This window comes from Erigeron canadensis, chromosome 3 (genome assembly GCF_010389155.1).
Source record: "Erigeron canadensis isolate Cc75 chromosome 3, C_canadensis_v1, whole genome shotgun sequence".
Taxonomy (NCBI): Eukaryota; Viridiplantae; Streptophyta; class Magnoliopsida; order Asterales; family Asteraceae; genus Erigeron; species Erigeron canadensis.
This window is the reverse complement of record NC_057763.1, coordinates 17,453,301-17,468,798: the sequence shown is the minus strand read 5'-3', so window position 1 is coordinate 17,468,798 and position 15,498 is coordinate 17,453,301. Positions and strand designations below refer to the sequence as shown.

Below are 15,498 nucleotides of genomic sequence, written 5' to 3'. Positions count from 1 at the left end.
TAGCAGTTGTTCTACATCAGCTGCTTTTGCCTGTAGAGAGCTTCAGGCCCACCAGTGGTCAGCAACATTCTTTGCTCTCCATCCATCTCATCTTTCTCTAAGAGGACCAACTGTTTGATATATTCAAGATTTTTCTTTTCATTTTCTTTATTTGCTTTCAGCCTATCCAGCTCCTCCAGGGCCTCTTCTTGAGTTTTTCCCTCAGCAGTAATTGATAAGATATCTATGACTTGGAATTGATTACCTGCTCGGGAAGTGATGGATACATTTTGAGCAGCCAGAGACGAGGGTCTCTTGAAAAATCCAGTATCAGTCAACTGCTTTCTTTGTGCTGCTGTAATCTTAGAGACTTCAGCATTTCCAAGGAAGCGAGGATGGAAAATATTAAGTACTTCCCTGGATCTGTCCCTAGCCATCTCTTGAGCAAATCCGGCTTCCCAAGCTTCTCTTACTGCACAAGAATCATTTCCTCTTCTTCTTCATTTCGAGGAGCTTCAACAACTATCAATTGTTGCTCCCCCTCAGCACTTGCACCTTCAACTGTCTCCCCATCGACACCAGCTGGGGGAGCATCAGTGATCTCCCCTTCAGCACCAGCAAGGGGAGCTTCATCAGCATTTACTACAGCCACCATTTGTAAGTCTTCATTTGCAGTTTCGGTGACTGCAGCAGTATCATCTTTTTCTTTAAGAACCAGGTCAGCAGAGGACTTATAAATATCATCAACTGCTTTGTTTACCTCCTCAGTGACAAGGTTCATTATTTCAGCATCTACTTTCTCCCCCTTGGAGGTTGTATTATTAATAACAACCTTCACTGTTGCTGCTGGGGCTGCCTGCTGCTGAAGAAGTTGGGACAGCATCTTCTTAATGTCCCCAACTTCTTGCTCCAACTTTTGTTGGCACTTACGATCTTCCTCAGTGAATGAGACTTGAGGAGGAGGAAGACTGGCCATTGTAGTTTCCAAGGCATTGATAGCCTTGGTGTTATCTTCAACCTGGGTGGTAAGAGAAACCAGGTCAGCAACCTTCTTAATCTCAGCAGCAACAGAGTCACTGCTGCTGGAAGCTTTTCTTGCCAAGAGACGTGTGCTGATGCCAATCTTGCACAGCGATCGAGAGGAACTTCTAATGGCCTGCTAATCTCTTTTTAGAATGGTGGAGTATATGCGCAGCTTTTCTAGATTAGCAGCCATTGAAGTAGACTTGTCTTTAATATTCATGATGCTGGTAGTATTCTCTTCTTGCCTTTTGTACCAGCTTTCCAATGTCGCCACCAGTCTATCATCTTCATGATTTTTAATATCAATTGCTATCGTGGCAACACTGGTGAGATCATTGAGCTGGTCCTCCACCCTGGCCAGCCTGTCGGAATAATTTGTAGAGTAGGAAATGCCCAATTCTTTGGCAATTTGGGGTTCAGTGACAGGCTTGCCAGCAGAAGAACAGCCAGGAACACTTTGGAAAGAAGAGGGCATGCCAAGGGAGAGCATGGTGCTCCTTCAGCACTTTCGTTGATGGCTGCTGCATTTGCATCATCAGCAGCAGCCTCTTCATCAACCTCCATATCACTTGCCTCAATTTCATCAGCGTGGTTGGAGGAATCCAGCTGGAATTCATCAGCAACAAACTCTCCCAACTCAAGATCACTTTCCTCATCATCATCATCTTTTTCAAAAACAACATTTCCTTCATCCTCTATATTTTCAACCTCAACATTCATCCTTTCATCCAAAGAAAAATTTAGAGGGGTAGGGGAACCGGGTGCCTCAGCTTCAGTGTGTTGTACCACCGAAGCATCATCGCCCGTAGACTTTGTTGTCTCTAGCATCACCTGTGATATGGCTGCTGACAACGACTCAGAGGGTTGAGAAGAAGAAGAGGGAATAATTTGTTCGGTGGACTCAACTCTAATGGGCTGGGGTGGCCCTTGATCTTCACCAACCTCGCCTACAGAAGTTTGAGGTGGCTGCTTTCGGTTACCCTTTTTCTCATCAGCAGCCTTTTTTGAGGCTGCTGATGGGCTGGCTGGGTCTCTATTGTCCTTGGGTAGTGAGGACTTTTTAACCTTAGTAGTTTTGCCCTTTGGTACTCGCTGCTACTGTTTTGGGACAGCAGCAGAAGGTGAAGTGGAAGAAGATATAAGTGTTTTGGCTTTCTTGGGAGCTTTGGAGGTTGCTGGGGGGATTATCAACATACCAGCTCCAGCAGGGTTAGGTTTATAGATTTCAGGATATACAGAATATAGTACCTGTTTCATCGCTGGAGTGAGCACAACATACTTTGAATCAAACTGCTCTGGGTCGCAAGCAGGAATCTTATAAACAGAGCTTGCAACCCTTGGGGAGAGAATGAATTGAGCCCCTTCAGGGAGATATTTTTCCTTCAGCTCCCTTTTAAAGATCAATGAGAGAAAGCGTGCAAAGGGCACAGAGCTTGATCTATTCTTTATTGTGACCTTCCCCTTCAGGTCTTCAAAAATTACGCTGGCAAAGTCAATGTTGCGACCATTTGCCAGCGCATATATCATTTGCATTTGTGCAGCATTGGCTTGATCGAAAGAGCCAATGTTGCCACCCAGACACTGGATTACATGGGTGAACAGCAGCCTCCATACTCTTGGCAGATATTTCTTCTGAGGTTTGCTGTGCACTGGTTGTGTTGGTTCCATGTTGGTCCCATACCCAATGGTTAACAACCATTCCTTCCATACTCCAATGGGGACCAACTCCACATATGGATGCTCTTCTGATTGTTTAGGAAGACGAAGAGCATCTCTCAATGAGTCTACAGAGATGGAGATAGTGTGTTCTCCTTTTAGTACAATTCCAGTGATGGTGCTACTGGCAATCTTATAATCACATGTCCACCAAAAGTCCCTCAAGAGGTGGACACACATTTCCTTGGGATCAGAGTAGATAGCCTTTCTGGCAGGACATCCCATGATGAAATCTAACATAGAGAAGTATCCTTTGGTTTTAGATGGGATCTCTTCAGATCTGGGGATAGTTGTTGGCCTTGATGACCAATTTTGAAGCTTGGAAAGATACTTGATTAGAAGGATTAATGCCTTCATTATCATATACCTTAGAGTTGAGATAAGAAAATTTTTGTTGTTTAGGAGCAGATGAAGAAGCCATTTTAGATGAGAGTGAAGATGAAAGAAGATTAGAAGATGAATGTTTTAAGTGAGTATGAAAGATTTGAGAGAAATTTAGAAATTTGAGAGAATATGAGAGATTTTGGAAGTTTAGAGAGAAAGAAATGAACGTAAAAGAAGGTGAAGAGGAAGAGATTTGCATATATATGGCATGGATATGGGTCTCATGACTTCAAAAAGTGAGTCGTCACAAGTACTCTCTTTCATACGTGACAAAAAAAATAATATTAAATTGTGAGACATTGTTTATATGTACGTATGAGAAAAGTATGATGTGACAATTTGGATCACGATTTCAACTGTACTCAAGTTCATACGGCGCGTACAGTGTACAAGTTGCCCGTTTGGGAGAAAATCGAGGTAACCGTTTTAGATATATATAATAAAATATTGACAAACATACGTAGTGGAATACACTCAGATAGATTGAGGTATCCAATGAAGAGTTTATTTTATTTTTTAGAAAAAAATGGTTACCAAGTTTTAATCAGCACCACAAAGAAAGAGTGGATGCTGATGAGCATTAAACAATTTTTGGCAAATTGTCAGCCATCAACAGATTTTAGAAGTCTTTACCAGCAGCCGTTTGCTGCTGGACTAGATAGGGACTTTCAGCACCCTATTACTTTTATTATGCTTTTTCCCAAAGCATCAGGGATCAACGGATTTTAGAAGTCTTTACCAGCAGTCATTTGCTGCTGGACTAGATAGGGACTTTCAGCACCCTATTACTTATATTATGCTTTTTCCCAAAGCATCAGGGATCAACGGATTTTAGAAGTCTTTACCAGCAGCCGTTTGTTGCTGGACTAGATAGGGACTTTCAGCACCTATTACTTTTATTATGCTTTTTCCCAAAGCATCAGGGATCAATGGATTTTAGATGTCTTTACCAGCAGTCGTTTGCTGCTGGACTAGATGAAGACTTTAGGGCTCTTCATTGCCTCGATTTATAGCAAGTAAGACACAATTGAGCTTGCTGAGGATCTTGATATAAGTCAAGAAATTTCAACATACAAGAGATGTGTAAGTAGCAGACTCACCATTTAGCATTCCCAACCTGCTGACGAGATCCTTGAATCTCTTTTCATCTAAAGGTTTAGTGAAGATGTCAGCTAGTTGGTCATCAGTGGGGATGAAGTAAATTTCAACATCCTCCTTCATGACATGATCACGAATGAAGTGATACCTAATGTCAATATGCTTAGTTTTGGAATGCTGAATAGGATTGTGTGTGATAGCAATAGCACTAGTGTTATCACACATGATGGGGATCTTAGAGAAATCTAGGTCATAGTCAGCAAGTTGGTTTTTCATCCAAAGTACTTGTGCACAACAACTTGCTGCTGACACATACTTCAGCAGTGGAGATGGAAACTGTATGCTGTTTCTTACTAGACCCAACTAGTCAGCCCTCCCCCCAACAGTTGACATCCACCACTGGTACTTTTCCTATCTAACATGCAACCAGCATAGTCAGAATCAGAGTATGCAACTAAGTCAAAGTTAGAATCCTTGGGATACCAAAGACCTAGAGAGGATGTCCCTTTGAGATATTTGAAGATACGCTTGACAGCGAGAAGGTGAGACTCCCTGGGTGATGCTTGATACCTTGCACAAAGACAAGTAGCAAACATAATGTCTGGACGACTCGCTGTAAGATACATTAGCGAGCCTATCATCCCACGATAAAAGGTGGGGTTCACATGCTTACCATCAAGGTCAGCATTAAGATTGTTTGGAGGAGACATGGGAGTAGGCTTTGTGGTGATATTAGACATATCAAATTTGGCTAGCATGTCTCGTATATATTTTTCTTGGTTTATAAAGATGCCATCAGTAAGTTGACGAATTTGTAGACCAAGGAAGAAGGTTAGCTCACCCATCATACTCATTTCAAAGTGAGAAGACATTAGTGAGCTAAACTTATTGCAAAGTTTCTTGCTGGAGGATCCAAATATGATGTCATCGACATATATTTGCACAGCCTTAGATGGCTGTGTTCATGAATATTTTGTGCAGCTCCTATAGTGCTGCATTTGTGGATATAATGCAGGGTGGTTATGACTAATATCTGCAGTCTTTTCCCAAGTCCTATTTATGCTATATATGCATAATTATTTGCAGCAGATTGCATTTGTGTTACACTGTCTGCGAATCGTTATATGGTGTTATATACCATTTTTATATGGTTTGAGAACCTTTTGTTTTTATATAGTTTTTCATAAAAGAAAAATTTTTCTCACTTGGTTTGGGGACCATTTTATTTTTCCATGGTTTGAGAACTATTTTACTTTTACATGGTTTGAGAACCAAAACCCTTTTTTATCGGCTAGCAAGTTATATATTGCTATAAATGGTTTGGGAACCACCTATACGTAGCAAGGTACTTTATGCTACGTGCGGTTTGAGAACCGTCTTAGCATGCTTTACATGTCAACGTCTGTTGTGGCAAACGTTTGCGATTTTCTCCGAAGATTATTTTATATATTTATGGCCGTCCCCATTTTCTTTTTGCATTGTATGCGAATTAATGTTGTGTCTCTTTTTCCTTGTGTGTTTTTAAATTTATGCGCAAACCTATGCACTTCTATTTAAATACGAGGAGAGATACACAAATAAAAGGAATATAAGCCTTTATTTAATAATATATTTGAGGTTACATACCATATCCTCTAGGCGTTTCAAAATAAAAGATAATAAGTAATAATAAAAAATAAAAAAAAATTTCCTTACTAAAATTCCCTTGCCTTTAATAGGTGGCTTAGTATCCATCCATACGACCTAGGTAGGATCCTTCGCTCCATGTCAGGTAATGGGGTCCATCCTGGCCTTCCTCGGATAGCTTCTTGTTCTTTGTTACTAAGGTTCCAATGCCTCTGTCCGATTGGTACTTGATCATGCCATGAATGACGGATGGGATCATTTCAAACTTTTGTATCCCGGGTCTTCCCAAGATTGCCTGAAACGGGGAAGTTCCACTGACTACCAGAAAACTGATTTTCTCAGTTCGCTTCCACCTTCCCTCTCTGATAGTCATTTTAACTGATAGCTTTCCCATGGGATTACCTGTTTCTCCGGAGTACCCTTGTACCGAAGTTTCTGTCCTCTTGAGGTTCATTCGTGACACAGGATGTAATTTCCAGAACGCTTTCTCGTATAGCACATTACATTCACTCCCTGTGTCTACCATTATCTCCTTAACTTTTGATATTTCCAAGATGGCAGTGATTAACAGTGGGTCACGGAAGACCTTGTATGTTGAAGGAAATGATATATTGCTTTCATCGCCCCGGTACATCTTTGGGAGTGGGCGCCTTTCCACTGGTTTTTTCTTTAAAATAGTGTAGATAGTCTTTTCTGGGCCCTTTTTCTTTTCTCCTTGTTCATCCTCCTTCTTGGGGTTTTGCTGCCTCACACTTTTAACCAGGTGTGACAGCTTTCCTTCGCTGATAGCTTCTTCTATGGCCTTCTTTAGTTGCCAACAGGTGTTAGTATCATGACCGTAATCCTGGTGAAACTCACAGTATTTGGAAGTGTCTCTTCTGCTCCTTGGGTTCAATCGGGGTGGTGTGGAGAAATTCTTTGCCACGCTTTCGGTGAGTAGGATTTCTTTTGGGGTTTTATTCAGTTCTGGTAGAATAGTCTTGTGGAATCCCCTATCTTCCTTTTGGTACGGGCTATATTTAGGTTTTTCCCTATGATTTCCCCATTTTCCCCTTTTTGCTGAAGCCTCCTTGTCATGTGGGGGGCTATTGTCCCCCTTCGAAGCTATTTCCCTTGCATCTAAGAATACATGCGTTCTCTTTTGGACCTGTTCATAAGTATTTGGAAGGTCCCTATATAGGAACTCTACCAGTGGTTTGTACCGGAGGCCATGAATTAGTCCTAACATCCTTTGGGATTCAGCGAGGTCCACTATATCCTCTGTCTCGGTGGTAAACCTGTCGATGAATGATCTACAGCTTTCTGTCTCTCTTTGTCTTATCCCGTGGGCCGCCACGTGGATTTTCTTGTGTTTCTTCTGTTGACTGAATTGGGATCTAAATTTTTCTTTGAGGTCGTCAAAGCTAACAATTGACCCTTTCGTTACGCTTTTTAACCATTCTCTGGCATCCCCTTCGAGAGCATACCTAAACATTCGGTACGCAATGGGTACGTTCCATGCTTTCATCTCAGCTACTCCCTCGAATGCTTCCAGGAAATCATCCGGGTCGCTTTTTCCTTTGTAGGTCCCGAGGTGCGAAGGGTATTTCAAGTCTGTCGGGAGAGGATAATTCTATATCCAGGCTACGAAGGGTGAGTTTTTGACGCTTCCTCCAACCAAACTAAATTCTAAGGCGTTTTGGTACGTAGGAGCCCCCCAGTTCTGAAGCCCGTATGGTCTTGGAATTGGTGTCGACCCGAAGGTCTGTGTTGCAAATTGGGGTGCAAAATACTGGTGTAGGGGTCCCATCGCCTGATTGCCATATGGCTGTGAATGATACTGCGGACCGCTCATGCTTCCATAACCCTGCCCAGTGTATCCTTGGTTATACGGGCCTGGATACGTTTGGTCCGAAGGTCCTGTGAAGGTTAGTCCCGAAGGCCTTTGATAGGTGTAACCCGAAGGTGCCTGGTAGGTTTGGCCCGAAGGTCCTGTGTTTGTCCCTGAAGGGATGCTATGGTTTTATGGCACACCACGTGATGGGCCATTGTTGTTTCCTCCAGGATTTTTTGTAGCGTGCTACGGATTTTGATCTGGAATGGGCTGTCCCCGAGGTGCTTCGGGACGCTGATCTTCAGGTCCCATACCCCTAGTGCGGGTGTCATCTCGAGTCCTTCCTTCTGAGGGCACATCCCTGGGTCCGGAGCCCTCGGGTCTTCCTCCTTGTGACCGACTTCGAGGATCTTGACGTGCGAGTCCCTCGCTACCTAGGTCAAAACCGTATCCGGCTCTAACTCGGGATCTTGGATTTTTGGGATATCTTCGAAGCCCTCTTGGCGGAGTTTCCGCATCGTAATCGTCATATGTCTCGCCATCAAAATCTAGCACCCTACTGGTGCTACCTAGTGCCCTAGTTCTCCTAAGATGGCTCATGGTTTGCCGAATATAAATATAATTCCTGATAATATAATCAGGGTCAAACAGCATTGGGTTTCTTGCCAGGGATCCCTGTGAGAATCTACCGTTGCCTTCTGGTGTTTGAGTAGTGCGCTCTACGCCACCTTCAACGAGGGAACCTGTTTGTCGATTATCGCCAACAGGTGTTACAATTGCTGGACCAGAAGTGGGTGGTGTGTTCTCAACTGGCTCGTTTCCAGTTGATCGCTGAACTTGCGATTTGAAACCTGGTGGTACGTCAGCCATTTTCCTAGCCTTAATTTGGTACAAAAAACTGGTTTATATGGTGTGTTTTTTTTTGCAGGATCAAAGTGCAGTGTCCCACGGATGGCGCCAATGTTTGTGCACCGGATCGCGCTAGGGATTGATGAGGGAAGATTTGTGGTTTGTGTCTTGATTGTTAGCGATTCCCCGAAGGTAAAGTGTAAGCCTCTTTACGCCAATCAAAGCCAAAGTGTAATGTATGTGTTTTTCTTTCTTCTCGTCTGCCCTTGTGAAGGTCTTATGTTCTTTTTATAGTGGAAGAATCATTGATAGGAAGGAGAGTCCATAGGAGGACGGAAACCCCCTTGTAGATAGGTTTTCCCATGATTAAAGGAATAGATTTAACTTCCCAAATTAGTTGGAACTGATCATCCTTATTTTAGGGAAGAAGAGATTTAGGCAATCTCTTCTTTATTTGGGTGCTATTTCCAGCTGGGTGCCTTTCCTACGCAGGTTCCTTCGTAACGCTACGGGTTAGTACTTGTTCGTTTGGCAGGCCTTTCGTAGCGTAATATGGATACACCATGAAAGAGGAACTAAGAACCAGACATGCTGTCTTTGGAATTGTGTTAGTTCTTCTTGCATGGCTGCAACCCATGATGGGTCAACCATGGCCTCTCCAATATTCTTAGGAGTATTCATTGACAGGAAATTAACGTATAGACATGTGTTTCTAGTCACTGATCTAGTCACAATGCCCTGCTAAGGATCACCAATAATTTGGTGAGCAGGATGACTTGAAGTCCATTTAAGTGATGGGACACTTGATGAACCTAGAGTGGCAGCGGAAAACATTTATATGGGATCAGCATGAGAAGAATAAGAGGAGAAATCAATGGTAATTGAAGGATCAAGAGTTTGATCAGTGGAGCCATTTGACTGATTTGAGTTATCAATGATGGGGTCATCAGCAGACTCCATGTCTTCAGCGTTAGCTGAAGCATCATGAAACTCATCATCAGCAGAGTCATCAACTTGCACATCATCAGCCAGTGATCTAGGTTTGGCTGATGCAGCATGGATTGACCTTAAGATAGGCTCAACTGGCTCAATAGTATAGATATGAGCAGCAACTTGCTCCAGCTCAGGATCTGTTGAACTGTCCTCAGTGAGTTGCTAATCAAGGGGAGATGAGCAAGAAGCATCAACAAATGAGTCAGCATCCTCTGTAGGAGGATTAGTGAACTCATTGAAGATCTCTTCAGTAGAAGATGGTTGGATATCTTTAAGAGCAGATGAGCTTTCATCAAAAGTTACATGAATGGATTCATCCACTTTTTGAAGTCGAGTATTAAATACTCTAAAAGCTTTGCTAATGGCAGAGTATCCAACAAAGTAACCATCATCAGCTTTAGGATCAAATTTGCCTAGATGATCCTTATTATTAAGAATAAAGACAGGACAACCAAATACATGGAAGTATTTGATTTGAGGTTTCTTTCCTCTTAACACTTCATATGCTGTCTTGTGATGTCTTTTAACAATGAGACATCGATTTTGAGTGTCACAAGCAGTGTTGACTGCTTCAGCCCAAAACCTACTGGGACGTGAGGACTCACTGAGCATCGTACGTGCCGCCTCAATAAGAGTTCTATTTCTCCTTTCAGCAACACCATTTTGCTCAAGAGTTCTAGTAGAAGAAAAGTTTTGTGAGATCCCTTGATCAGCACAAAAAGATTCAAGAGTGTGGTTTCTATACTCAGTGCCATGATCACTTCTGAGTTCTTTGACCCTTATGCTGTTGAGATTTTCCATTTTCTTAATGAATTTGATAATTTCATCAGCAACATCACTCTTAGAATTAAGAAAAATTGTCCAAGTGTATCGTGAATATTCATCCACAATTACTAAAGTGTATCTGCTACCCTTTAGACTTTGGACATTCACTAGACCAAAAAGGTCCATGTGAAGAAGGTGAAAGCAACCCTTAACAGAATTAGCTTGTTTTGTTTTGAAAGTAGCTCTATGGCATTTACCTTTTTCACAAGCACCACAAAGTCTATCTTTTTCAAATGACAGAAGAGGAAGGCCACGAACAAGGTTCTTTTTGGCCAGTGAGTTTATGGTTTTGAAGTTCACATGCGACATACGCTTGTGCCATAACCAATTTAACTCGGATGCTGACTTAGCAAAGAAACAAGTCTCACTATCAGTCTTGATAGGAGTGAAGTCTACAAGATATACATCTCTTTTTCTTGGTGCGACCAAGACGACTTCCTTGTTGATGTTTAGTACAGTGCCTTGATGTTTATCAAGGATTACTTTGTAGTCAGCATCACATAGTTGACTTATGCTGATGAGATTATGCTTTAATCCATTTACATAAGCAACTTTCGAGAACTTTATGAGGCCATTGGAAAGAAGACCATACCCTTCAGTCTGTCCAGTGGAGTTATCACCAAACACCACTGTAGGACCAGGTGCCTCTGTATAGTTATCCAGCAGGGACTTAGAGCCAGTCATGTGTTTTGAACAACCGCTGTCCAAATACCACACCCCTTTTCCTAGCGAGCCCTGCATGGATGAAAAGAAGGGATTTAGGGTTCACTTTGTTCATCCATTGCTATATCAGCAGGATTAACTGAAGGTACTTCAGGGGAGGATAATGGCTCTTCAGAGAGAGCCTCCTTAAGAGTAGTGTGATTTCCCACAGAGACAGGAGTAGTGTTATCTTCATTGGAGGGCATTATGCTGGTTTCATTACTATGAAGATATGCATAGCTGCTCACTACATCAGGAGCGCTATACTCAACCAGCATTGAAGGTTGCCCCCAAGCATTTGAAATAACCCTCTGAGAATGGGGAATTTCAAAGCGCTGAGCTGCAATGTATTCAGCAATGCTTGCATTTGTGACAGAGGAGGTGTCACTGATAACTGGTTCAGTAGAGAGGTTCTCACTGATCCGTGTAGAGGAAGAAGATATTTCAGTACATGCAGAGATGTTTGGTTGAAATACAACCGCTGGAGCATCTATTGGGCTGAATAAAACACATTCAGAGGCAACATGTCCTTTGCTTCTACAAAGATAGCATTTTTTGTCAGAGGGGTTGCCTTGATTCTGAATGAGAAAGTCCCTCAGCTGAGAGGAAAGATCATTCACTCGCTGAGTAAGTTCATTTATTTGAGGAGAAGAGGAAGAGGAAGCCTTGCTCTTTTGCTTGGACTTGGATTTATTCCTTTGTCTAAGTTTAGGAGGGGGCAATTGAGGAACATGACCAAGAATGGATTCACCATAATGATTTTGAGGTTTTTGATGTCCTCTAATCATGGTCGATGCTTGCTTTCCAGCAGGATAGGAAGAAAAGGAACCCTGCTGAGACTGATTCACATGGTTAGGAGTTGTGGATCTGACTTGACGTTTTGGAGTCACTGACCTCATTTGCCTATGAGGTAGGTACTCCCTGTTAGACACTAAGGATTGACTGTGCTGAGAAGGCACTTGTCCTCTTTGTGGAGTAGTAGGTCTCATTTGCTGATGTGGCAAATGTCCCCGCTGAGGAGTTATAGGCCTTACCTACTGATGTGGCAAGTGTCCTCGCTGAGGAGTGGTAGACCTATTTTGTGAAGGCAGTCTTCCTCTTTTAGGAGTGATATGCCTTAGATTTGATTTTGAAGGCATAGATTGATATGCTGTATGAGTTTGAGTATCAGCAGGTACAACCTTTGTGGGAAGTACTTGCTGATGTCTTGTATCGGCGAACCTAACCCATCTGTTCATTAGATGATCATGTTCAGACATGGGATTAGCATGGGTAGGTTCCAGCTGAGAGGAAGATTGAGCACTAGAGTGTTGCTGAACGACCTGATTAATTCGCTGAGGAGTACCATAGTCATAGGGAGCAGCAATAGTGCTTCTTTTAAAGGGCTCAACACCTTTGACGCTGAGGAGCAATGGATACATACCCATTACTTGAAATATCCCCTTTAAAGGTTCTGGGTGGAGAATGTTGTATTCTCCCTTCATGTGGTATCATGCCAACTATGGGAAGATGAGAGAACATGTCAAAAGTACTGGTTGAGAAACTGGTACTTTTAACATTTGAGGTAGAGGGCACACTTGTGGACGCTGTAGCCTTAGAAGCCATCTCAGCATGGTAGTCATTTTGTCCCTTGACAAAATACCACTTTTTCATCTCTTCTTGAGAGATGGAAGATGAAGACGGTGGAGGAATAGAGATTTCAGGCTTTACATCATCATTAAATGAGTCAGCAATAGAGCCAGCAACATCAAAATTGCCACCAATCACTGCTTGTACTTGAGCAGGGACTTGCTCACTCAGGCATTGATGATGAAATTTGGAAGCCTTTGACCAGGAGGTCACAATCTTCTTTAGATTAGAGACTTCAGCCTTGAGAGTTTCATTCTCAAGCTAGAGTTTCTGAGTCATCAACTCATGAGATTGAAGTTCAACATGAACATTTTTCAATTTCACAAGTTTTTCAAATTTTTCACTTAACTCTACTTCAGCAGAGTTAAGTTTAGATTGAAGTTCAGCACGTAGACTTTCTACGAATTGAAGATCACAAGACAAAGACTCAATAATTTTGGTCTTGTCATGATCAGAAGAGGAAGAAAGAAGAGAGTGTACCTTTTTAACAGTGACATTTACCCACTGACTAGAGGAGACTTAATCCTTTGTCAGAGCATCACTGTCAGCAAGTGCCATGAGGCACATGGCATCAACATAATCGTCATCATCAGAGTCATCTGAGTCAGCCCAATCATGTTCTTCAACAATTAGACCTTTTGCTGGAACTTTGGCATCCTCTGTTTCAGCCATCTTAGCCTTCAGCTGTTAGTATTTGTTCCCATATTCATCAGCAGATTTAGAAGGGTTAGTTTTGGGAGCAGCAGGAGTGGGAATAGAGACTCTGCACTCCTTCTGGTAGTGGCCTTTTCTGCCACACCTCCAGCACTCTTCTTGTGATTTATCAACAGGAGGTTTGAGGGGAGCAACCGTTTTGCAATTGTTCCACCTTCTGGAGTATTTTCTACCAGCAATAAGGGCAAATCCCATAAAGTCATTGAACAAATCCTGTTTCTCTTCATCATCCAGCTCATCAATGAGAGTCGGAATAGGTGCTGGAAGATTTGAAATAGTGGCATCATCATAGAGATCGATGGGCTCAGTAGAAACAAGAGCGATAGGGTTAGAAAGAGGATGGGAGGAGATGCTGATAGAGGAAGAAGAAGAAGAAGGGCCAACATGTCTTTTGGCATCAGCAGAGGCTCAAATGTTTTGAGCCAATGCTCTCTCTTCAAATTGAAGAGTGCCAAAAAGTTCTTCAAGATCAAAATCTTGGATTTTCTTCGTTGTACGAAGAGTTTGTCTTAAGTTTTGCCACTTAAGAGGAAGAGAGTCGATGAATTTATGACATACTTCAAAGTTATCATGAGTAATGCCAACATTTGTCATATCATTGAGCAACCCTTTAAAGCGAGTATAGGTGCTCTCAAGACTTTCATCCGGAAGAGAGAAGAAGTTTTCATAAGCTCTTTTCAAATCAATTTTCTTGATTTTGATGTGGTCAGCAGATCCTTCGTAGGTGCTGACCAGTCTGTCCCATACTTCCTTTAATGAGGGATACTTGATGACTAGTTTCATGATTTCAGTGGGAAGAGTAACGATAATCATGTTTTTCAATCTAGCGTCAAGATTTACCAGCTTTCTTTCTTCATCTGTCCATTGAACCTCTAGTTTAACCAGGTCAGTGACTATCTCAGGAGCTTCAGGTGTAGCTCCTGGAGTCCTTTGGACATACATCGATACGTATGGACCCTCAGTTAATATGGTCATTAAATAGGGTTCCACACCAGAGATGTGAAAAAGCATCCTCTCCTTCCAAGACCCAAAATCTTTGGGCTCGAACTTAGGAGGTGTCGACACGTAGCCAAAGTCACGTGTGTTCACTAGGCTGGGAACAGAAGACATGTTCTTGTTTTTAGAAAGAAAGGGTTTCAAGAAAACTTAAAGAGCAGAAGTTTTAAATGTAAACACAAAGAGGCAAACAGATCTTGTTCCAAAGATTTAGGAACGGTGGCTCTGATACCACTTGATGGTCCACGAATGCACAACTTATGTTGTAATTAAAATAGACAAGAAAGTAAATAAGCAGGTAAATAACGAGAACAATAACAAGTTCAATTGTAATATATCAATGTAAGGATAATCATATGTATCATTGATTAAACGATGAATACATGGTTGATCTTACACACTTGACTTACAAGAATACAAAAGAACAGAGGTAATTGCTAAGTCTAGACACATTAAAAACTTGAACAATTACAAGTGATACACACTTTCAAGGTGACTAACACACTTGATACAATGAGGTTGTGTTGCTTTATATAGAGGAAGAATTAGGGCAACACAGTCTTCCTTTGATAGTGATAGATGGTGGTTGTCGACATTCCATTGGCTCCTTGTACTTCCAAGCAAGAGCCTTTGTCTTCTTTACCAAAATGGGTATGAAAGAGAAGACCCAAGTTTTGGTCCCAACAAGTACCTTTTCCAATTAAGGTATGTTACAGTTGGAAGAACCACCATGTGACTCTTGTCTTCATATGGTTTGAATACTTCCCGCCATGATAAACATTTGGTCAGCATGCATCCCGCTGAAGAGAGTCACTGGGCTCACTGAAGACTTGCTGACTATACATGTCAGCGAGTAAGTCTTATCAGCGAATCCAAGACTCAACAATAAGTTTTAACATTGGACATGCTAGCAACATTCTTTGCTGAATTATCCTTTTTAGTTTCACGGGAAAGATTATGTTGCTTTGAATCCTGATCGTATTCACTGTAGCTCTATAAATCCAGTTCGGTTTAGGCTTGTTTAACTTAACCCCTTCCACCTGTCTATTTGCACCTGCTCTCTTTCCTTTTTCCGATTAACTATAATAAAACCATCATCGATTTGAACTTCTTTACCTTTCACTTCCTTTTGTTTCTTCACCTGTAATGGA

General features: G+C 42.0%; 1 protein-coding gene across 1 annotated transcript; it reads right to left on the bottom strand.

Annotated features, from left to right (window-relative positions):
- Positions 1-5,923: 5,923 nt before the first annotated feature.
- LOC122591600 lies at positions 5,924-7,333 on the bottom strand. Its single transcript, XM_043763860.1, has one exon. The coding sequence runs from the start codon at positions 7,331-7,333 to the stop codon at positions 5,924-5,926; it is 1,410 nt and encodes a 469-aa protein (XP_043619795.1).
- Between the last annotated feature and the right edge of the window lie 8,165 nt (positions 7,334-15,498).

What these genes read in the sequence shown, in the direction of transcription:
- LOC122591600 (XM_043763860.1), bottom strand. Translation starts at nt 7,333, where the DNA reads ATGAAAGCATGGAACGTACCCATTGCGTACCGAATGTTTAGGTATGCT.